Source organism: Chiloscyllium plagiosum, chromosome 1 (assembly GCF_004010195.1).
Source record: "Chiloscyllium plagiosum isolate BGI_BamShark_2017 chromosome 1, ASM401019v2, whole genome shotgun sequence".
Classification (NCBI taxonomy): domain Eukaryota; kingdom Metazoa; phylum Chordata; class Chondrichthyes; order Orectolobiformes; family Hemiscylliidae; genus Chiloscyllium; species Chiloscyllium plagiosum.
The window spans coordinates 43,502,189-43,525,726 of NC_057710.1; the positions used below are offsets into that span (position 1 = coordinate 43,502,189).

The 23,538-nt window shown below is 40.4% G+C and overlaps 2 protein-coding genes across 2 annotated transcripts in view; one reads left to right on the top strand and one right to left on the bottom strand.

Moving 5' to 3' along the window:
• The first annotated feature begins 1,687 nt into the window (after positions 1-1,687).
• On the top strand, positions 1,688-6,153 carry rxfp3 (relaxin family peptide receptor 3). Its single transcript, XM_043680762.1, has one exon. It carries the CDS (start codon positions 1,897-1,899, stop codon positions 3,148-3,150), a length of 1,254 nt encoding a protein of 417 aa, XP_043536697.1. The 5' UTR covers positions 1,688-1,896; the 3' UTR covers positions 3,151-6,153.
• A 9,344-nt stretch (positions 6,154-15,497) lies between these two features.
• slc45a2 (solute carrier family 45 member 2) overlaps positions 15,498-23,538 on the bottom strand; it is a 47,179-nt gene continuing 39,138 nt past the window's right edge. Inside the window, exon 7 of the mRNA XM_043680882.1 lies at positions 15,498-17,878. Coding sequence (XP_043536817.1) covers positions 17,654-17,878 — 225 coding nt within the window. The 3' untranslated portion in view covers positions 15,498-17,653. The remainder of the gene's footprint in view (positions 17,879-23,538) is intronic.

Here is a 23,538-nt window from a genome sequence, read left to right on the forward strand (position 1 = left end):
GTAGTTGTTAAGGTTAACTGAGTCAGAGCTCTCTGGAGAGACTTTTGTTTGGGGGGTGCCAGGCGCAGATGAATTGACCTCGGATCTTTGCAATACCTTGGCGATTCCCAAGGAGACTGCAGCGTTTGGGATTCTGCAGGGTCCTGACGCGCGATTCCTGCCTGAAATGCTCCGAGGCTGACCGGCCGGCCATCGGAATATTGTCTGCACATTCACTCTATCGTCGTCAGTCCAGATTTTGGGGAGTGGTCAGTCGGATCCAGAGCTGCCTAATCCCAAAATGAGACGCTCTCACCGTCGACCGGCCTGTCCTTTATCCCCAGACGCTAACTTGCTGACCTTGTGTTGACCGGATTTCCACTGCATTCTCCCTCTGCCTTCCCCACCACTTTGTCAAAGTTCCTCATCAATGACAGGAAAGGCTTTATTGACGGAAAGGGAATAAAATGAGGATTGGATGGGGGGTTAGGATAAGCGTCAAGTCAGAATGAACAGACAATTTTAAAATGTCTGGATGCGGAGTGATAAAATCCAGTCCGAAACTGTGTGTAAGCTGAAATCGGTAACTTGCAGGTCACATAACAGAATAGGGATCAACTAATAACAAGGAATGCGGGCGGTCGAAATGTCAAACAAAAGCAGAAATCCCTGACAAGGCTCGGCAGCAATAAGGGAAATTTCTGAAGAAGTGTCACTGGACTGGAAATGCTAATTCTGCCTTCTCGGCACAGGTGCTGCCAGACCTGCTGAGATTCTCCCGCATTTCTGTTATGGGATCGTGCCAGTTTATTGATTGTCCAGATGAGAAAGCAAAGAGCACCGAAACGAAGCAACGGGGAACTCCAGAAAAGGCAGTGCGTGCGTTTCCAGCCGAATGCTGTATATTGTTTGTCACCCACTGCAAGTTAATGACTTCAATAAATAATGTGGGAAGACAAGGCAGCGGTCAGCGCTGGCGATGTCTGTAAACGAACAACTTCCAAAACCTGAAAAAACTGCGGATGCTGTCAATCAGAACTGTCAAACAGCATCAAAAACACAAATTGCTGGCAATGCTCAGCAGGTCTGGCAGCATCAGTGACAGTTCTGGGGAAGGGTCACTCGACCTGGAACATTTACTCAGATTTCTCTCCACAGAAGCTGCTGGAGCTTTTTTTTTCAGCGATTGTTTTTAACTTCTAAAACCCCTTCAGTCTATGAGGCGGCACTACCCTGAGAGGGTCCCGTTGTCTTTTCTTGGAGAGTGGCGGGGGTGGGATGGGGCGTGGAGGGAGGGAACAGACCTTGATAAATGGTCATTTCTAACACCCATTCCCCCTCCTGGTACCTCTCCAGGTGACTGGGAGAGATTGGACGCGCCTTAATTTAAGAAGCGCGCAAAGAGCGAGTGAACTCTCTCTCTCTGTCAGTGCGGTAAACATTGGATTGGGGCGGGGGGGAAAAGCTACTGTCCAACCGGGCAGCAGGGAGAGTGGGGGATTAGTTCGTAAATATTTCCGTTTGGGAGAACGAGTCGATATTCGGGGCGGTCTGTCCACTGTCTCTCTGGGCGGTCAGTCCGATGGAGATGTTGGTGAGAGAGGGAAGTTTGCAGGGAAGCTGTGTGTGCCTTTGATTTAATCTCACTTCACCTCAAGTCGAAACGGGAGGGGAAAGGAGTCACTCGGAGGGAGGGAGGGAGGGGAGGTGGGGCAAGATCCCAGGCTGGGCTGGGCGGACGCAAGCGCGGAGCTGTGTCGGTGGGAGGGGGCTGATGGTGTGTGTGTGTGTGAGGGGTTGGCGGAGGGTGTTTATAAAGCTGCCTGCTCTCGGCTCCAGGATGGACATTTGCCGCCTGAAGCTGTCGGAGTGAGCGGGGGGGGAGTTGGAGCCGGGACACAACAGACAGACCATGGGATGGACTTCGACCTCATCGCCAGCAGCAACCGGACGGCGGCTGCGGAGCACGGCTACCGGCTCCGGACCGTCACCCTCGCCTGGTTCTCCGCCTTCAACCGGAGCAACGAGTCCCGGGCGGGGGAGCCGCTGAGCGGTGACTTGGAGGCAGGGGGAGGCTCTTCGGCCGCCGCCCGCATCATCATGTCGGTGGTGTACTCGGTGGTGTGCGCCCTGGGGCTGCTCGGGAACCTGCTGGTGCTCTACCTGATGAAGAGCAGGCGGAGCTGGAAGAAATCCTCCATCAACCTGTTCGTCACTGGACTGGCGGCCACCGACTTCCAGTTCGTGCTGACCCTGCCCTTCTGGGCGGTGGACACGGCGCTGGACTTCAGCTGGCCCTTCGGCAGCCTCATGTGCAAGCTGGTCTCCCTGGTGACCGTCATGAACATGTACGCCAGCGTCTTCTTCCTGACCGCTATGAGCATCGCCCGCTACTGGTCGGTGGCGTCCGCCCTGAAGCCCAGGAGCAAGCTGAGCGGCTGCTCGGCCATGTGGGTCAGCATGGTGATCTGGATCTCCGCGGCTCTGGCCAGCATCCCGCACGCCGTCTTCTCCACCACCACCAAGGTCTCCAACGAGGAGCTGTGCGTGCTCAAGTTCCCGGACTACAATGGCTCCAACCAGTTCTGGCTGGGTCTCTATCAGATCCAGAAGGTACTGTTGGGCTTCCTCATCCCCCTGGTCCTCATCACGGTCTGCTACTTGCTCTTGCTGCGCTACGTGACCAACAGGAATATCAGCAGCTCCAGCGCCAGCCGGAGGTCCCGAGTCACCAAGTCTGTCACCATCGTGGTGCTGTCCTTCTTTCTGTGCTGGCTGCCCAACCAGGCGCTGACCTTCTGGGGGGTCCTGGTCAAACTCAACGCCGTTCAGTTCAGCTCCGAATACTACACCGCCCAGTCCTACGTCTTCCCCATCACCGTCTGCCTGGCCCACACTAACAGCTGCCTGAACCCCATCCTGTACTGCCTGATGAGGAGAGAGTTCCGCAAGGCGCTGAAGGGCATGTTCTGGAGGATCTCCTCCCCCACCATTATACACATGCGGCCCTTCACAGCCAGCACCAAGCCAGAGCAGGATGAGCAGAGGCATGTCATCATTCCGAAAAACCCCGTACAGCCGCCGGAAGTTTTGTATTACCCCCCGGGGGCTGTGATGTGCAATGGGCGATACGACATCTTGCCCGCCAACTCAGTGGAGCCCCGCTATTGAGGAGTCCCTGGCTTGGGGAACGGGATAGGTGGTTCCGCTTCTTAGAAGAACAATATAATTTCTCTCTAAATCCTTTCCAAATGGTACATGTAGTCCAAGTCTGCCTAGGTTTAGTCTACTCCTGAACGATTCTCACTTTGCCATTCCAGTTCGATCGTGTCTCCAGCCCAAGTTGCTCTGGGTTAGTCGGTTGGACAGCTGAAACCGCAGCAGTGCCCAACCCAACACCAGCGGTGCGAACATAGAGTCACATCGGACTCCAATCATTAACTATTTTCTCTCTGTACAGATATACCCGCCGAGTTTCTCCGTCACTTTTTGTTGTAACGTTTATACGCGTTGCCCTGAACGGCGAAATTCCCTTTCCGAAATCGCTACAGTGGATGTCAGCGCATCGGGACTGAGTTACTCGCAGAACCGCCAGGCAACAGTCCCTGCAATTAAACACGAATGGATCCCTCGAGATTGTTGTGAAATAATAATCGGATTGGAACCAAGTACAGCTCATTTTAGTGTACAGCATCAAAAACTACCAAATAGGGCACTCGCACTTTTCCGAACGAAAGTACTCACCATGTCTACGTAGGAAACATTGAGTTCAATCTCTTACAATAGTTTGTAGCCTTCTTAAACAAAGAAATACTATGAATGATAGTAAATATCGTGACACAGACTCAAGCTGTATGTTTCATTTAATCAGAGTGACAAATTGAGCAGAAAATAAATCAATTTCATTCTGTAAAAGGCGTCAGGTGAAATCCTAGCAACTGTGAGACAGGTTGCCATATCTCCGTAAGGCCCTGAGAGACACAACATCGTTTTCAATTCAAATTGCAATCAATGTGCCCTCCAAATTACAGTTTATCTCTGTCTTTTACATTCTTCCTTTATTTTTCGGTCCGAGACATTTATTGTAAAATTCTCCGTCTTCACATAATTCGCCATTCGCATTCTATATGACCGCTGAATGATCCAAACCATCGATCTGTGGAGATTCTGGTACATAACTATATTTGTGTTTCGGGATTCAACTTTCACAACAGTGTTAATTGGGTCCGGCACAGTAACTGCGGTTACTGTAAAACACACCGAAATTTCGATCTTATAAAACTCCTCTTCTGCGGATGACATTATTTGTTAGAATTTAGCTTTTATACTCGGAATCTGCATGTTTATATTCCTCCATGATAATAGTGTCGACAACAAAGATTCATGATTCAAAGATTGTACAATTTAATTATTTTCATATTCACCAATTTTGGCTCATAATTTGAAAATTAAAGTTATGAACCAAAATGGTATTGGAAGTATTAACTATTTTTGCTAAATAGATAATTAGCGTGCTAAAAACAGTTTATTAGTTGAGCATTATTATACTCTTCATTTGCATTGATGTAAAACAGTTTCAGATATGCATTGACACATATCAGAATTAATTAAAGAGTTGGGTTGGTAATTTGACTGAAGTGCATGAGCTCCTCCCAGATGTACTCCTACATTGTTTGGGTTTCAGAGTAGTTCAAGTAGAACTGTGGCCAAAAATGGCATTATACTAAATCATCAAATGATACAATGCAGAAAGAGGAAGTTTGTTCACTCATATCTCTTTTAAATCTATCTATTTAGTCCCACTCCCCTGTTTCTTACCTATAGTTTTGATTAAGTCTCCTTTTCAAATATCTGGACCTTCACTTTGAAGTCCCTGGTTCCTTGATGCATTATGTATGACAGTGAGACCTATTGCAACTTGGATTTAATCTGCTACTTTTGTACTGTTGTAAATAGTTTTTGGGTACATGGCAAAGTTGCTAGTGCCAATGTAACTTCAGAGTCTGGAGCCAGCCTAACTTCAGAATGCAGCATGTCAAGCAGTGTAAAACCTGGCTCACATATCTCGGGAGTAACACCAGATTAAAAAAAAACCTTTGGAGCAGGCTAAAGGAGATCATTAAAAAATGGGCTCATATTTTCTATTCATCTTCATTGTTGCATAATAATAAAAAAATTGAATCATTGTAAAGAGTACAGACACATAGACGTTCCCTTCTGCACCACTTCAGCTCAAAACAAAATGTTGCCAGTGAGAAAGACTTTTAAATACATAGAACTTTTTCTGGTGTGCAACTCTTCAAAACATTATCTTTCAATCACCTGAGTTTCTCTGTAGTATAACTGCAGACAAAGCAAGTGTTTAAAACAATCATAGTAAGTTGCTTTTGTAGGGCATTTTTTAGTAAATCCAAGGCACTTAACAGAAGTGTTAGAAGACAAAGTTTGACACAATGAATTTAAAATGAAGACATTTTGTGGAATGCAGTAAAGGAGAAAGAAACATAGAAAAGTAAAATAAAAAGGTTTAGTGAGGAAACTTCAGACCTTAGAGTTATGGTGATCTTTTTGGGGAAACCATAAACCATAATGGAAGAAGTTACCTACAGGACGCTAATTTTTATAGCTATTCTTTACCTCAATATGAACCAGAACCAACACTATTACGTATGAATTAACAGACAAATTAAATTTTAAATTAAATATCAGATCTATTTTGAAGCAGTCAGAACAGAAATATTTATATTATTTCAAATCTGTCCAAGGTCAGTAGAATCCCTGAGCTCTGACTTGTTAGTGCACAAACAGTATATGATCAGTCTTAAATTGTCAAGGTGGTGTGTGGTCAATTTGGTTTTGGTTTTAAAGATTATAGTCATCTTATTGATATTTCTTCTTATTATGTCCTGATTGGTTCCTGGGATGTCAGTCATTTTGAAAGGCCAATCCTGTCTTTCATAGGGGCTTTCTTTATTCTCCACAGAGATTGGAGTCATGTGCTTGACAAAAATTATCATTAGACAATATCATATGATTACCAGAAATCAACCCTTATCAAATAGTGAAGAAGGCGTTTGGTATGTTTTCTTTTATTGGTCAGAGTATTGAGTACAGGAGTTGGGAGGTCATTTTGCAGCTATATAGGATGTTGGTTAGGCCACTGTTGGAATATTGCATGCAATTCTGGTCTCCTTCTTATCAGAAAGGAGTTGGACACTTGAAATGGTTCAGAAAAGATTTACAAGGATTTTGCCAAGGTTGGAGGATTTGAGCCAAAGGGAGAGACTGAATAGGCAGAGACTGTTTTCCCTGGAGTGTCAGAGGTTAAGGGGTGACCTCATAGAGGTTTATAAAATCATGAGGGACATGGATAGGATACCTCTATGACTCTATGACTCATACAAAAGTGGTATGTGGTTATATAGTTCCACAGAATGTTATTCTTTTTTCACACAATGTAGGTCAGGAATCCTAACTGAAAGCTCCTGTCACTTTTGAATTTCTCAAATGCAATTATCATCAGCAAGATGGCTTTGACAAACTATTTGTCAGTCAGGCCCTGACAATTCTAATGGTGTAGGTTCAAAGTGTTTATTTTCAAGCAATTACGAATGCCCCCTCCCACCTCACAGTTTGGTCACTTCCAGAAAAGGAGCCATCTTTAAAAAACTCTACAAGCTATTCACACAGCTTTCTCTGTATTAGACCATTTTACTCACTTTTCAAAGTACCTCCTTGAGCTCCTGTCTTCTGCAAAACAGAAAAGAAACTGTATAGGGACTAATTTACTGCTTCTCCTCACAAGAATTCTCTGTGTTCCTGTTTCTAACTTTGTCTGCTCTGTCTTTGTACCTGTGTGTGGATTGTCTTCAACTTCCAGCATCTCTCCCAGTAACTGCCTTTGTCTGTAACTCCCCTTTGTGTCTGTCAGCAATACAGCTTTCTATTGGTACTAGGATTTTATTAATAAAGACATTTAAAATTGATCCATTTACAATTGATGAAAGCTCTTAAAATCCCTTCAAACATTCTTTAAAAGAATTACAGATTCTACAGATCTTTTAACGAAATTAACAACTTTCCTTACTGTGCTACTTCCACTCAACAGGTTGACACAAGACCTAAACTGATGAATTCACCAGTGCTGGAGTGATGAAAATGAGAGATGTTGAAGAGGCCAGAATCATAGTAACAGAGAATTCTTTGAAGGTTTTACTAAATTATAGAGGTTAGATTTGGGTACCAAAATTAGAACTTTAAATCTGAGACATTGTTAGATTGAAAAACACTGAATCAGTGAACTCAAGACTAAAGGTGACTTGGTGAAAGATAACATACAGTAGAAGAGTTTTGAAAGAGTTATGGTTTACATAAGGTAAAAGGTGGAAAGTCTTTCAGTAAAATTTAAAAACTATTTGCCAGTAAGAAATCATTTTACTCAATAAACGTTCTTCCGTGCAAGCCAAAAACAAGCCGTTTACAAATATAAATGTGAGCAAAGATGTTTCTAATTCTACAAAGGCAAGACAACCTAAACATTAGGATGTTCAGAAGGTAACATGCAATTGCAGAAATGCTGTTTGGGTATTATAAATAATCGCATTACCTTTGAATGACATTCAGGAAAACAAAACAGTCTTACTGACTTCTCTGTTCCTTATTGAAAGGTGCGCTCATGGATATTGAGTGAAGGTTGGTATCTTTCATTATTAGGTTACATGCTGCATTCACTGTTCATATTAACATATGAAAAATTACCACCTGCTTGACATACCAAAGAGTGGTAAGCACCTATGGATGTATAATACACAAGCATCTGTGATTCATGGTATTGGGGAATAAAATATTGGAACACTCTTGGGGATCAATATTAACTTAGTTTGCCCTTTGGGAATCCTATGGGATCAGGTGGATTTCTGGGTTTCTATCAATTAGGGCAAATGAAGTTTAACGTATTGTTGGGAGCAAAATTACTGCTGCACAGACACCATTGGATAGCAAGTTAGCTAAAATGATGTTTCCTTTAAGTGTCCTGGTGCTATCATGAGCTAAAAACTGAAAGAGAACCAATATATTCTTCAGCATGTTTCCAGGTTTATACTATAAACTGCATATTGCGCTGTGGTCATCATTATTGCTTGCTTTGCCTTTTGTAACAATAAACAGATAGAGAAGTCACACAATTTGTCAATTACATTTTGTTGTTAATGCTGCACTGATTGTCATTTATGTGAATGGAGCATGTAATCACATAACAGCAAAAAAGGCAAGTATATAAAAACACCTATTTTAACTTTGCAGACCTTGTGGGTTTCAGTCTCAAGAGAGTGACACTGTAATGATCACCACGCATGATTCTCCCTGATTTATATTTATCATCTGGTACGACTAGCATGCTGACATGTTGAATTGTCTGTGAATTTATCAGTATTGCACAAGACACAGCTAATCCATTAATAATCCACAAAAGTGGATCTGTGAAGCAATTGAGATGCTGAGGTTGTTTCAGCATTTTTGGTGAAAACAATCTTCAAGTCTAAGTATTTCCCTTATGTAAATATAGCAACTTCAAGTAATCACATTTTTACCAGTTTATTTTCAAAGGATAGATTGGTTAGTCTTAATTCATTGAGATAATTTGTCTCAGTTTGCAATAATCCAATAGAATGTCTTGGCCAAATGTTGTTTGCATGTGCAAATCAAAACTTCTTCATGACTATTTAGCTTTAACTTTTGCGCCCACATATTTGAAGTTGATGATGACCTGTTATGACCTTAAGGCATCTGGGATCTTGGTGAACAATGGGGCACACATTCCTTTGCTAATGAGATTTAAATATTGAGGAAATGAATATCTAAGAGTGAATTTAAGAAGTTGAATTCAATGTAGAAATAGAAACCGAAGTGAAGAGAGAGAACAAAAGACTGAATAAGAAGATAATTATTAAAAGAGACAAAGGGCAAGTAACACAAAATTTTTAAAATCTCCAACAATTCTCATAAAACTCCAAAAGATTTCATTTTAATTATTCTTTTAATTATTCATTTTCTGGGCTGGAGAGACGGATTGGTAATCTTCCATCATTATTCTATTATTAAAAAAAAGCTGCTTATGGTATTAATTACCGGGTGAATTTTCTGTGGCATGTTTTGTGGAAAATCAATGTGCAAATATAGCAATTTCATAAAACTCATAGGGTGATTAAGGATGAAATGGTATTTACACAAATCTATCAATGGAATAATGCTAATTGTCCATCAACTTGTGGAAATCATCTTTTTTTAAAATTTGTTGATGGTGTGTGGGCATTGCTGGCTAGAGCAGCTTATATTGCCCTCCTTTATCTACCCTAAATTCATAAACGTCACTCCCTCAATACACAACACATTATACATTAATAATGGTCTGAATCGTTCATGGCCATTAATTCTTCAGCAAAATATGGTTCGTACTTGAAAATGTTGATCTTTCACATCTTAAACATACCTTTTGGAACTAAAGCATTGCAGAATTCAGTATCTTGTCATAGTGAACTGATTGTGGCTGGGGTTTATATTGAGAGGTTTATTATAGTTTGATGTCAGACTCTCAGAAGATTAGTACCAATTATTGTCATGTTTACAAAAATGTTATGGTTATTGTTAAAAGCCCCGTATAATGTATCCTTATTAACAATAAATGTTTCTCTATTATAGAATATGCGTTTTTGCATCAATAAAATTATTTTCTACATCAAAAACAAAATGAAAGCAAACAAAAGACAACTTATTTCTGCCTTTTTTTCTCATAGCTATCAGGTGTGTAGCTCAAGGTGGTATTCTGCCTATTAATTCTGGCTGATATGGTTTAAAATTCATTCCACGATGACTACATAATATAAGTTAAATAACTCCACAGAAGCTGGTATCCCATCACCAAATCACCGTTCAGTTACACGTGGAGATCTCTTGTCACTGATCCAGTTTCATCTGAGCCAGCTGTCAGAGTGAACAGAAACTTTGACACTCCTGTTCTTATCTGTCAGCCAAGTCTCCTTGATTGGACCAGATTATCAGCCCAATCAGGGAACTCATTTTCTATGAGGTCCACCTGCCTGACCTCGTTACAACCACTACATTCATTTCTGTACTGAGGGAGAACATTCATTTCTGTACATTGTTATGGGCAATTATATTTGGATGAGATATTCTTTCTTTCTGGATTTGTAAGGAAAGAAGTTGACAAAGAGCAGTGTTCAAATTGGATATTCACTTTTTTTTATTTTGAGTAATTTAATCTAGAGAATTATAAAAAATGCTAAGAGAACAATATTCTCTACTGAATCCTGTAAGATGTATATATTTTAAAATAGCACCTGACATTCTAGTATCTGCCTATTTGCTTCTGTGTATTATTTGAATGTAAATAAATTAGATTTGTTGATTTACTCTCTAAACACTTGATTTAGTCTAATGACATATTTTAAAATCATTGAATGTATCAAATATATTTTGGACTTAGTGTTTAATTTTGAATGTAAACTTCAAGTCTTTCAGCCATAACTTTATCACCAAGCGGTTATCATTTCTGCCACAGACCAGTCATACTTTACCTTACACATTAATGGGCTGTGTGCTTTGCTGTCTGAGCCAACATTTATTGCCCATTTCTAGCTGAGCTTCAGAAGGTGCTAGTGAACTGTCTCTTTGAACCACTGCAGTCCATTTAGTGGAAGATCATCCAGAGCGCTTATAAGAAAGAAATTCTGGGATTTTGACCTAGTGAACTGCCAATGAAGTGAGCTTGCTTTTCCTGGATGGTGTCAAACTCAGACTTTGTTGAAGGACTTTGTATTCATCCAGGAAAGTGGGAAATTTTCCATCACACCCCTGACTTGAACCTGTAGATGGTGGACAGATACTGGGAGTCAAGAGGTGAGTTACTTGCAACAGGATTCCTAGCATCTGAACTACCCTTGTAGCCATAATACTCATATGGCTAGATCAGTTCAGTTTCTGGCCAATGGTAATGCCCCAGGAATTAGAGCACTTGGCAATGTCAATGGCACTGAATGTTAAGGATGATGGTTAGATTCTCTCCTGTTTGGAGATGGTCATTGCTGAAAATGTGTTGCTGGAAAAGCGCAGCAGGTCAGGCAACATCCAAGGAACAGGATAATCGACGTTTCGGGCATAAGCTTATGCCCGAAAAGTCGATTCTCCTGTTCCTTGGATGCTGCCTGACCTGCTGCACTTTTCCAGCAACACATTTTCAGCTCTGATCCCCAGCATCTGCAGTCCTCACTCTCTCCTTGGAGATGGTCATTGCCTGGCATTTGTATGACATGTATGTTACGTCTTGCTTGTCAGCCCAACTCTAGGCATTATCAAGATCTTGTTGCATTTAGATATGGACTGCTTTAGTATCTGGAGTTGCAAATGGTGCTGAACATTGTGCAGTCATCAACAAACATTTCCTCTTCTGACTTTGTGACGGAGTGAAGGTAATTGATGAAGCAGCTGAAGATGATTAGGCTTATGACACCACCCTGAATGACTCTGCAGAGATGTCCTGAAGTAGAAATAACTTACATCCAGCAACGCCAACTACCTTCCATGTGGGAGGTATGACTCCAACTAGTGGAGATTATAGCCTCTGATTTTCATTGTCTCTAGTTTTGCTTTGATCATTGATGCCACACTCAGTCAAAGTGGTCTTGATCCACAGCCCTTCCTGAAGAAGGGCTTATGCCCAAAACGTCGATTCTCCTGTTCCCTGGATGCTGCCTGACCTGCTGCGCTTTTCCAGCAACACATTTTCAGCAAAGCGGTCTTGATGTCCACTACATTCAATCTCACCTCCTACTCCCATTACTTACTGACCTTCTGCCAGCATGCCAGGGATTCTTATAGATATTGATGTGCTGTACGACCAAGATTGATATTTTGATCATTCAAGTTAGGCATCAGACATGTTGGGCCTTCAGAGTGTGCATAATCCACAGTCAAGGCACATACCAATGTATTGTATTGCTATAATTTGATTTGATTCATTTTGATTTAATTTATTGCTGTCACATGTAAGTAAGTAAAGTAAAAAGGTTTGTTTTGCAAGCAATACAGCCAGATCATAGCAAATAAGGACATACAGATCATAGGGGTTTAGACAGAGTGAGACATACAAGATTATGACTGCACAGGAGGCATAAAAACAAGATTAATATTAGTAAGATCAACATTATTTGAAATCAGAAAGGTCCATTCAGCAATCTAATAACAGCAGGAAAGAAGCTGTTCTTGATTAAAGTTCCTCAGACTTAGACAACATTCTTCTGGGAGAAAACATCCTTGTAATATTCTGTCATTAACCAAAAGAACTGTGATTCATTATATTAAAAAAACTCTTTCCAACTGTATTCATTGAAATATCAGTACCGCACAGAATCTCAGAATTATTATAGCACAAAAGGAGGCTATTTGGCCCATAATGACTTTGCCATCTGTCAGCTCCAAATGAGCAGGTCATTTTGTGACATGCCAGCTTCTTCCTGTGACTGTACATTTTCCTTTTCAAATAGTTTCAAAATTCTTTTGAATACCTGATTGAAACTGATTCTACCTCACTTCCTGGCAGTTCATTCCAGATGTCATTATGTGAAGAAGACTTTCTTCATTACCTTTTGCTTCTTCTATGTTAAATTTGGGTCTTCGCATGTTTTTTGTAAGTGGGAACATTTTAAAAAAATTACTCAGTCTAGGTAACTCATCAATTTAAATACTTTGAGCAAATTCTCATTACTGAAATCCCTCAGCTGTGGAATCATTTTTGTAAACCCCAATGTCTTCACATCCTTTCAAATGTGCAGTGCTCAGAACTAAACATTGACTAGATGATCAAACTAGACCAGCTGAAGCCAAACTAATATCGCTTACAAGTTCAGCATAACTTCCTTGCTCTTGTATTGTATTCTGCTACTGATAAAATCAATAATATTGTATTATGAATTAATCTATCCTGTTGCCATTAGTGAGTTATGTGCACATACTCAATTTCTCTGTTCAGGCAACCCTTTAAGAGTGTACTTTTTGCTTTATATTGTCTTCCCATGTTCTTCCTACCAAAACGTATCACCTCATATTTCTCTGCATTGAACTTCATTTGCCACATATGTGGCAACTCAATCAACTTTTCTATGTCCTTTGGAACTTCTACATTGTGGTCCTCACAGTTTACAATGGTACAATGGCATATAACAGTTCAGTTGGTGCTGTGGTGTTTTAGCATCGGAGAGGATAACCGTGAGGGTTCACTGAATGCTTATTGTTAATGAACTCAGAGGAATGGTATGTGTGGCTGGTGCCCATGGATTGTGCCCTGGCCTGGAATTTGGTTGTGAGCAACATGAAGATCATTCAAATAGACCAGTGGGCTGAATGTACCAGGTACTCACTCTGGTTTCCAGGTTTGTCAATGACCAGCTTGTTGGGTGAGTTTGGTAAGATTGGAAGCAGAATATTAACAGGGCCAGGTGGGCTATCAATGAGGCGTTTAAGAAATGTTACTTGCCATCCATTGACCACTTGCCAATGCTGGTGAGAATCTTTCCACACCACTAGTGAAAAGCAATCAATGGAGCAAGATGATCTTCACATCGAGATTGGTATCAAGGAATTTCTCATCCATTCTGTCACACATCTCAGCATAACCCATGTCACTCAGACCTCATTAACATTCCACCCAATGATTCTGTTTGTTGAAGCAGCATCCATTTAAACTGGTTTACATGCAAATATGCAATACTTGGAAAAAAAACAGGGACATTAAATAGTATGGAGGCATTTGATGTTATGAGACAGTGTGAAATGAGTGAAAGGGAGTCAGCAGCCTAGGCTATTGAACTAACTGAAAATGGCCCCTGAAGGTGGAGCAGAAGAATGGAAGTGTGAATGAGTTTATCTGTCTTGTGACTCATGAGCTGAGTAGGATATTTCTCTTCTGCAGCATTCTGTGATTTTAATTACATAGCTTTTATTTTCATAACATCACTAAAAATGAAACAATGTTGAAACACAAGACAATGTCTGGTATATGTTGCTATGCAGCTACAGGAATACAGTAGAAGTAACAATTGATGTGCAACCAGTAATTGTTAATAATCACTTAGTGCATGCCATAGTGACTTTTCCTGCTGGACGTTAGAAGTAGTAGTTATGATACATTTGCAGGAGTCTCTGCTACTATGAGCCTTTTTACTGTTACATCGACAAATACATTTTTAAAATCAGACATCTCAGTTTCAAATATGAGACACTTTTCCTGACCAGGGGACCTGAGAAACCACAACTTTATATCAAAGGAAACAGGCCATGTTCCTGATAAGAAGGTGTTCAGGCATAACAAAGACAAATTAAGCATAACACAATATTTGATATTAAATTTAGAAAAGCTGGAAAATGTAATGGAAGTGTTGAAAGTTATTTTAAAAATTGAACTGGATGGTCAGAAATAGATTGTTTCAGTTATTTTAAAATCCAGAATGAGGAGCAAAGAGGTAAAGATTTAGGAATGGGCACCAGTCACATCTTTACACAGGAACTGTGGAATTTACTTTGGTGTTAGTGATTAAGGCAAAACCCATGTCAAAATCTAAGATGAGATCAGATAGATTCAAGAAAAGGGAGAAAAAAAGGTAGCTATTTCTGATTAGGAATATGTTTTGCATGGAGAGTAAATTTAGATTGTTTGGACTGAATGGTTTGTTTCAGTTTGTAACTTCTATGTACAATAAATTACATTAGAGTAGAAGGTAACCTTTTCAACTGATTCTTAACCCAATCTTCTAATTGTGATTAAAGTGTTTGACCAGTCAATTATCAATCAAATTTAAATCTTGTGGGAATATGATCTTGGGCTAATCTGCAGCTGGGATATTTCAGTTGGCCTGAGCCTCCTTAGTTAGAGGAGGCTCAATCTACTCAAGCCTTTATTCCTTATTATTCCCAAACAACTACCACTTGCATTGCAGTAATTCACTAAGGTTCCTTAGACAGCACCTTTCCAATCCAAGACCTCTATTCCTCAGAAGGACAAAAGCAGCAGATACATAAGAATACTGTCTTGACTTGGAACTATATCACCATTTCTTCATTGCTGCTGGGGCAAAATTCTGGCAGTATTGCGGGCGTACCGACATGCTAAGGACTGCAGCAGTTCAAGAATGTAGCACCCACTATCTTTTCAAGGACAGTTAGACATTGGCAATAAATTCTGTCTGAACTTGCAGTGACTCTATCCCAGAAACAACTATTTTTAAAGAATCTTCCTGTTCAAATTATTTACATCTAAATCTTGTGTGTAAGAAGGATGGAGCCTAGTTTTGACATCTAGTTGGCATATTTACAGCTAGCTGGTACTAGCTGATGCGGCTCATAGTTGTTCAGCAGCCACTTTGACAAGATTCAGGAACATAGCAATGTCATGAGACCATACTTCAGCAAGGAATCAGGCTTCAGCACGGAGTAGAAAATTGCCCGAAAGAAATCATTGAGAAATGAAACCTGCTTAATAAGGTTCCTACTGACATTATAATGTACTCGAGTCTTTTGTTTAAAAGTCCTTTCTTTTATTAAATTGTTCAACATTAAAAATAATTCTCAGATTATGTTACGATAGAATTGAAGATTCAATGAGTTACATAATATTTGCAGGTACACATATTGTGGGTTAAATATAATTGCACACATTATCAGAACTGCTCATCGATAAGGCTAGATGCATTATTTGTTAAGTGGCTTAGCAAAAGCCTAAATTTGAAAATAATACTTTTTGCTCATTTTTTAATAAAAATATTTCTTTCGAAAAGAACTTCTTTAGTTTTAGTTTTTGAAAAGTGGTGCGAGGATGGGTGAATGTGCCATTTTGTATGTAAATTGAACATGCCAATCCTGTGATATGTTTATAAGCGACAATAGAAATTAAGCAGGGTCAAATATTTTGACTGTATGTTTCCCTTCGCAAAATTCTGTTTCAGTAATGTATGTTTCTAAAATACTGTATAGAATGATTGCATGTGGTTTTGTATCAAACTCTGGGCCTGAAGATGTTCTCCTAAAGTTCAAAGTAAATTATGGGGGATGTTATAAATTTCTGAGAAATGTGTTTTTTGGTAAGACCAGTATTTATTGCCCATTTATTGAGCATGAGCTGCCCTTGTGAAAGTGTGTTAAGCTCCCTTCTTGAGCTACTGGCAGTCTGATGGTGAAGATACATCTAGACTGTAAGGTAGAGTGTACCAGGATTTTAGATCAGTGCTGATGGAGAATTTTCAAGGCAGGAGGTTATATAACATGGAGGGAAAATTACAGGCACCACCTGTTAAACTTGACCTTCTATGCAGTTCAGGTGTAGATGTCGGGGTATGGGAACAGGAGCAGGCCATTCAGCACCTTGCACCTGTGCTACCATTCAATGAGATCATGGCTGATTTTTGGGCTAACATCATGCCCATATCTTTTAGTACCTTTAATACCTTTGCTTTAAAACCTGTGGTTTAACACCATTGCCCATATCTTTTAATATCTTTGCTTAACAAATATTTATCTTTCTCAGATGTAAAATTAAACAAATCCCCCAACACAGATATTAAGCTGACTGGTCTGAAATTCCCTTGGGTTTTCTCTTCTGTGCTTCTTAAACAGTGGAATGACATGCAATTTTTGAACCTAGAGAGACGACTGCTGTATCTATGGAACACTGAAAGATTGTCGTAAGTGCACGGACAATATATTCCCCTACTTCCATTAACCCTTTTAGATGGAAACCATCACTCTGGGGCCTTCTCTCTCTAATTCCATTAATTTCCTTACTGGCAATGTTTTGCTTATGCTAATTTTATTCAGTCCCTGTCCCTGACCTACTATTAAATTCCTCAGGATTCCCAGCAAGCTATTCTCCTTTTCTCAATTATTTCTAACCCATTTCGAACAGATCAGTTAGTACTCAGAGTGCTCCAGATATCTTGGACAATTACATTAAACCTCCTGACTTTTCTTGCCAATTCCCCTTGCAATAAATAATAACATACTGTTAGCTTTCCAAATTCCTCACTGTACCTGTATACTAGCTTTATGAAGTTCATGCACTAGGAAATTAAGATCCCTTTGCTTCCCAAAGCTCTGTAATCTCTTCCCATCACCTTCGCAAGACAATTAGGGATGAGCAATAAAGACTGTCTTAGTCAGTGAACTCGACATATTATGAATGAATAAACAGTATTACTCATGCCCAGAGTACCATATCAGGGAATCAGTCTGAGAGGGTGATCATGACATCTGACCACGTGTTTTTCAGTAAAAATGTGCAGGATGTTATCAGGATCATGAATCTAGGCAATTTGCCTTTCCTATTGCTTTCCTGGCCAGTACAGCTCGGTTTAATACTCACTACTCTGTCACATTTCCTTAAGTGGCCTTTGCCACACACACATCAACAAACAAATTAGTCCCACAGAAACCATTAGTAAGGACTCAGACCTTACAGGATCACCTTACCATTATCAGAAACATAGTCTGCTGGAAGTATTGGGGAAAATTCAATGTAAGGCATGCTTAAAAATTCAGAATATTCAGAATATATTAATTCACAAAGTTACAAAAAAAAGATTATTGCTGTATTTACATTGTTTTGATAATGTTCTCACTGACCATATTGGACAAACAATCCGACAAAGCAACAACCAAATAATGAGATGGCAGATGAAGTAATTACAACAACCTTCACAGTGCCAGCCAAATTTACTAAGGCTCCAACACCCACTCCGACCAAGATTTGTGCCAGCTGCACCATAGCACTGAGTGCAGCACAGTCGATGCCTTTACCCCTGCTTTCATTCAAAGGTGTTGCACTGTTTGTTCTTTCAATCTGAAAACAGAGGAAGGCCAGAACTATGTGTAACTAGAACAGTTTAATTTCATTTTAAAGTGCTTTGACCTTCAAGAAAGTTATTTGAATTGACAAAATCATTTGTATTCAGAGAAAGCAAATAACTAAAAGAGCCACAGATAAATTTTGTCACAAAAATAACAATAAATGAAAGAAAGCAGCGATTTATTTTCCTGTATCTTAATTTTGTGAGTTAAAACATAAAAAATATTGCATTGTATTTATAGCAGAAAAACAAGAATTTGACCCGACTTGTAAGTCCATGTTGGTGGTTTATGTTCCTTATGAAGCTCTTCTCAGCCTTCTTCATCTAATCCTTTCAACCTATTCATTTTTTTCCCTCATGTATTTATCTAGCTACCTTTTAAATATACCTGAACTATTTGCAACAAACACTTATTGTGGTAGTGACTTCCAAATTCTAATCACTCTCTGTGTAATTATATTCTTTGTATTTTCTACTCATTTCAGGAATAACTTACTTACATTTATGGCTCCTAGTTCTGGTCTTCCCTGGAAATGGAAACATCTCTTATATAACTTTAAATTTCTCTAAAGATTATACTTCAATGATATTTTCCTACAGAAAAGTCCCATCATGTTTAGTCTTCAAAGTATTGGACAGAATGTAATAAGGGTCTGAATAACCTTGGCAGTGGAGAGATGTTTTGCAGAATCAGACCAGAAGTCTGATGAGGCTTGATGTCCAGATCATCTCCCTCCATCCTTTATGCTTTTCACAAGTAGCATGGTGAAATTCTCATTAGGGAGCAGTGAGTTGCCAGTTGACGATGACATTAGCTTCCTTGCTTGCTATGGATACTGCCTGACCAGCTGTGATTTCCAGCATTTTTTTGTTTTCTGTACAGATTCAAACATCTGCAGCAATTTAAATCACCTCATTAATAATCAGCTTTCTTCTTTATCAAACTCCCCAAACAAGCTAGACATTGAGCAAGAATTAGCCTGGAACCTAAAGCTGGTACTTAGTGACTTCAGCCTGCTGCTTGCTCTGAAAGGCGTCCGTGGTGGACAAAGGGCACCATAATTTCAGGGCACACTCCAAGGTCATGACTACACACACCCCATGACCACACTCACTGGCATCCAACATGTGCCAGTCTCTAGGAACGCTCCAGTCCACTCATAGGATCCCTCCACATTTTAATGTTGCACCTCAGGCTGCACTGGCAATGATCATTACAATGCTGCAGCAAAGACACTGGGGGAATAGTGAGTGAGGGTAAATGTTGCAGGGACAATATTAGAAATTACTGGAAAAGCTCAGCAGGGCTAACGGCATCTGTGGAGAGAATTCAGAGTTAACGTTTCAGGTTGAGTGATCCTTTCTCAGTAGATTTTGCAGGCACTGGTGAGAGTGGATGAACATGAGCCTTGATGGGAGGTGGTACAGTAGCTGAGAAAGATTGAGTGTGAGTTATTGGAGAGAAGATTGTGGCACATCAGCTGGCAGAGTAGAGAAGGTCTTTAGCCTTTATTTTTTGCAATGTTGGGCTTTTCCACAGATGGCTGAGACAGTGGCAGTTGCAGACCAAGTTGACATGGCCTGGTGTCATAGTTTCCATTCTCAATTCTCAGGGTAGAGGTCACCCTATCACTGTACCAACCCTTCAAGCCTGATTTCTGAGTCTCTGCCTGTAATGTGGAACATCAGATTCCTCTGCCTACCATACCCAAGGCCTATATCAGGAACTGTGCAGAGTAGCTCTGGATTGACCTTTGTTTGTCAGGATCTAAATCAGCCTTCTAAAGATGGTGTGCATACAAGAGATGGCAATGAATTCCAGGCTCTCCAGTGAGTCAGCAGTTGTTCCAGAACAGTGTGAGATTAAGATACTGCCAGAATCAGATTTGAGGCATGCCTTAGGGCCAAATAGTTAGTTAATGAGGTGAGTTTGTTCAGATACAACAAGAAATCCCACTTGGCCTTACTAGAGGAATCTTTCTAAAAAAAATTGACACAACTTGGATATAGCCAAAAAGACATAAAATCCAGCACTCACTAGTAAAACGTTTTACTTGCACTCATCTGAATATAATCACAAAAATGCTAAATCTCAAAGGAAACAACAATTTATATTTTCTCAGTAGAAAGTACTGATTTGTTGGCAGGCCAAGTCTGGTAGAGGCATTGCTAACGTGAATGCACTGCCAGCAATTAACTGCCAGGCTTTTGTTTAAATTAAAATTGATAAATGAGCTCAGATTAATAAGCCATTGTCATTGGAAATGAATGGGGAAAGATTGACCCAAGCTTTTGTCCAGTTGAAAAAAAGCACAATGCAAGGACAAGTTCTTTTTCTTCAGAGTTCTGAGGGAGGCAAGGGCAGGGTGGTGATGTTATTGGATCAGTAGTCCCAAAGTCCAATAATGCTTCTGCGCACCACTTTATAAACAAGATTCGAGAGATTTCAGAAGCGATTTACTAGAATTGTTCCAGACATGAGAAACTTCAGCTATGAGAATAGATTGAACAGTAAGGACAGTTCTCCCAGGAGAAGATCTGATTGAGGATTTTCAAAGTCATGAGTGGACTGACAAACTAGGTCAGAAGAAGCTGTTTCCATTTGTTGTAGAAAAAAAGACCAAGAGGGAAAAAGTTAAAGTGATGTGTGGACAAAGCATGATGTGAAGTGAGGAAAAGCTTTCTCATACAGCAAGGTGTATAGAATACACTGCCTGGGAATGTGGAAGCAGATTCAATTGAGACATTCGAGAGGATATTGGATTTTTTTTGTGATAGTAATCTTTTTTTTGTGCAGGGACATGGCAAAAAGGCACTGGGGAATAGAACCAGACGAGATAATAGAACTGATGCATGTATAATGGGCTGAATGAGCTCCTTCTGCACAATAATACTGCTGTGATTTTCTGCGCATGTTTTCTTTTGGCATGCCTAAATAAGCTTGCATACTGCAGCCTGCATGATGTTCTGATTTCAACATCTGATACGATTGTGGATTTTGACATTTCAATCCTGATTGTGATAAAAATTACACCAACAGCAATGTAAGATCATTAGTGTGCCTAAATGGATGAGGTAGAAAAGAGGAGAAATATTCTGTAGCCCCAGCAGGGAAGGAAACAACCAGATAAATATCAATGTGATGAGTATCTTTGGATGTCAATGTCAGGATCATCCATGGATTCCTGAAGAAGGGCTAATGCCTGAAACATCGATTCTCCTGTTCCCTAGATGCTCCCTGACCTGCTGCGCTTTTCCAGCAACACATTTCCATCTCATCCATGGATATCATTGTGTTGGACAGATAAGCCCTGTTAAAGGGTAATGCCAGCTGTGTGGCAGGAAATGCCAGAAACTTTTGATATTGTAGTGATTGTAATGAGGTCAGCCAGGTGGATCTCATAGATTACGAGATCCCTGATTGAAGTTGTTAATCTGGTCCAATGAGGGAGCCCTAGCTGACAGATAAGAACAGGACTGTCAGACATTTTGTTCACTCTGAGAGCTGGCTCTGAGGGAGGTGGATCATTGTCAAAGACTCTCCATGTGTGAATAAAGGGTGGCTTGGTGACAGAAAACCAGCCTCTGTAGAGTTACTTCAGTGGCAATGAGAGCAAAAAAAAATAAGCACTACCGCACTTAGGTGGTAGTGTGGGGGTTAAATAAAAAGAAAAAAAAAAGAAAAAAATATAAATAGGGGTTCACACAGCATTAAAAAAAAAAGAAAAAACAGAAAAGAAAAAAAAAAAAAACAGGACTGTCTCCCTCCAACTCTATTTTGATTTAGTCCCTACCCTCCCCTTCACTGTTTTGATCACACAGCACTGTCCCTTGATGTGAAGGGCAGTGTTTGTCACTGGCCACCCGGGTGTTTTCCTATCTTCCTGGTGGTGGAAATTGAATAAAGATTCGTGCACTTTGTCTTTCACTGTGTCTCACACCTGCACACACACACCATAAGAAAAAGAAAAAAAAAAAAGAACAGGACTGTCTCCCTCCAACTCTATTTTGATTTAGTCCCTACCCTCCCCTTCACTGTTTTGATCACACAGCACTGTCCCTTGATGTGAAGGGCAGTGTTTGTCACTGGCCACCCGGGTGTTTTCCTATCTTCCTGGTGGTGGAAATTGAATAAAGATTCGTGCACTTTGTGTCTTTCACTGTGTCTCACACCTGCACACACACACCATGGGTGCTGGGGATAAAATAAGCACTACCGCACTTAGGTGGTAGTGTGGGGGTTAAAATAAATAAATAAATAAATAAATAAATAAATAGGGATTCACACAGAAAAAAGAGAAAAAAAAAAGAAAAAAAAAAGAACAGGACTGTCTCCCTCCAATTCTATTTTGATTTAGTCCCTACCCTCCCCCTCACTGTTTTGATCACACAGCATTGGTGGAAATTGAATAAAGATTGGTGCACTTTGTGTCTTTCACTGTGTCTCACACCTGCAAAAAAAAAAGAAAAAAAAAAAAGAACAGGACTGTCAGACATTTTGTTCACTTTGAGAGCTGGCTCTGAGGGAGGTGGATCATTGTCAAAGACTCTCCATGTGTGAATAAAGGGTGGCTTGGTGACAGAAAACCAGCCTCTGTAGAGTTACTTCAGTGGCAATGAGAGCAAAGTATCTTCCTGAAGAAATTCGCTCACAATAGTCATCTTTGAGTTGGGGTAAACATTTCTGGCATCATTCTGTTATTTGGAAAGTTTGTCTTGTTCAATCCTGCGTTGAAGACTGTCCCAGTATGTGGAAAGAATGCTTTAATTTTTCCAGGCAAATGACATTGGGGCAAATGAAAAGCAACAAGTAATTCTTCTGACAGCTTGTGGATCTGCAACGTTTTCTGTTATTAGGAGCCTAACCTTCTTTGAAGTACCAGAAAGAAAAAACTTGATAGATTTTGTTAAGGAATATTAAGAACCAAGCCTCCTCTAATTCTGAGAGGGTATTAGGTTTACTTGGCAGTTCGAGAACCAGAGGAATCCATACGGGAGTTTTTAACTAGGTTAAGACAACTGGTAGAGGCATGTGTTTTTGGTTGAACCATTAATGAAAAGCTGAGAGACCATTTGGTATGTTGGAATAATGTGCAACCATGCAAAAACACCTACTAGCTGAAGTCCAACTGAACTTAAAACCAGCACTACACTGGCTTCATCATTAGAAAATGTGGCACTTGAAGGTGCAGGTTATTCCAGTGGAAGTGGATATGCTTGCCAGTCCGACTAAGTTTGGGAAAATACCACTTGAGCGAAGGCAATTGCATAGCCTCACACAGGACATATCGTGAACAGAGGGACTCTAGAGCAAAACCCCCAAACAAAGCCAAGCCTCAGTCAAATGGTTAAAATTTTCTTCAGGGATTAGGTTGGCAAACCATTGCAGTTGCAGTTGGTATGCAGACTTGAGACAGCAAAAGAGTCCCACCAGACCTGAACTGAGTAAGAGAATTCTTAGGCCGATATCCTGGAGAATGCGCACCCTAGAAAAACCACCAACATCTAGTATGGAACAGTTTAGTCAATCAAAATAAAGGTCTGGTTATATGGTTCGATTAGATTCCCTACAGTTTGGAAACAGGCTATTTGGCCCAACAAGTCCACACTGACCCTCCGAACAGTAACCCATCCCCAGACCCATTACCTTAAC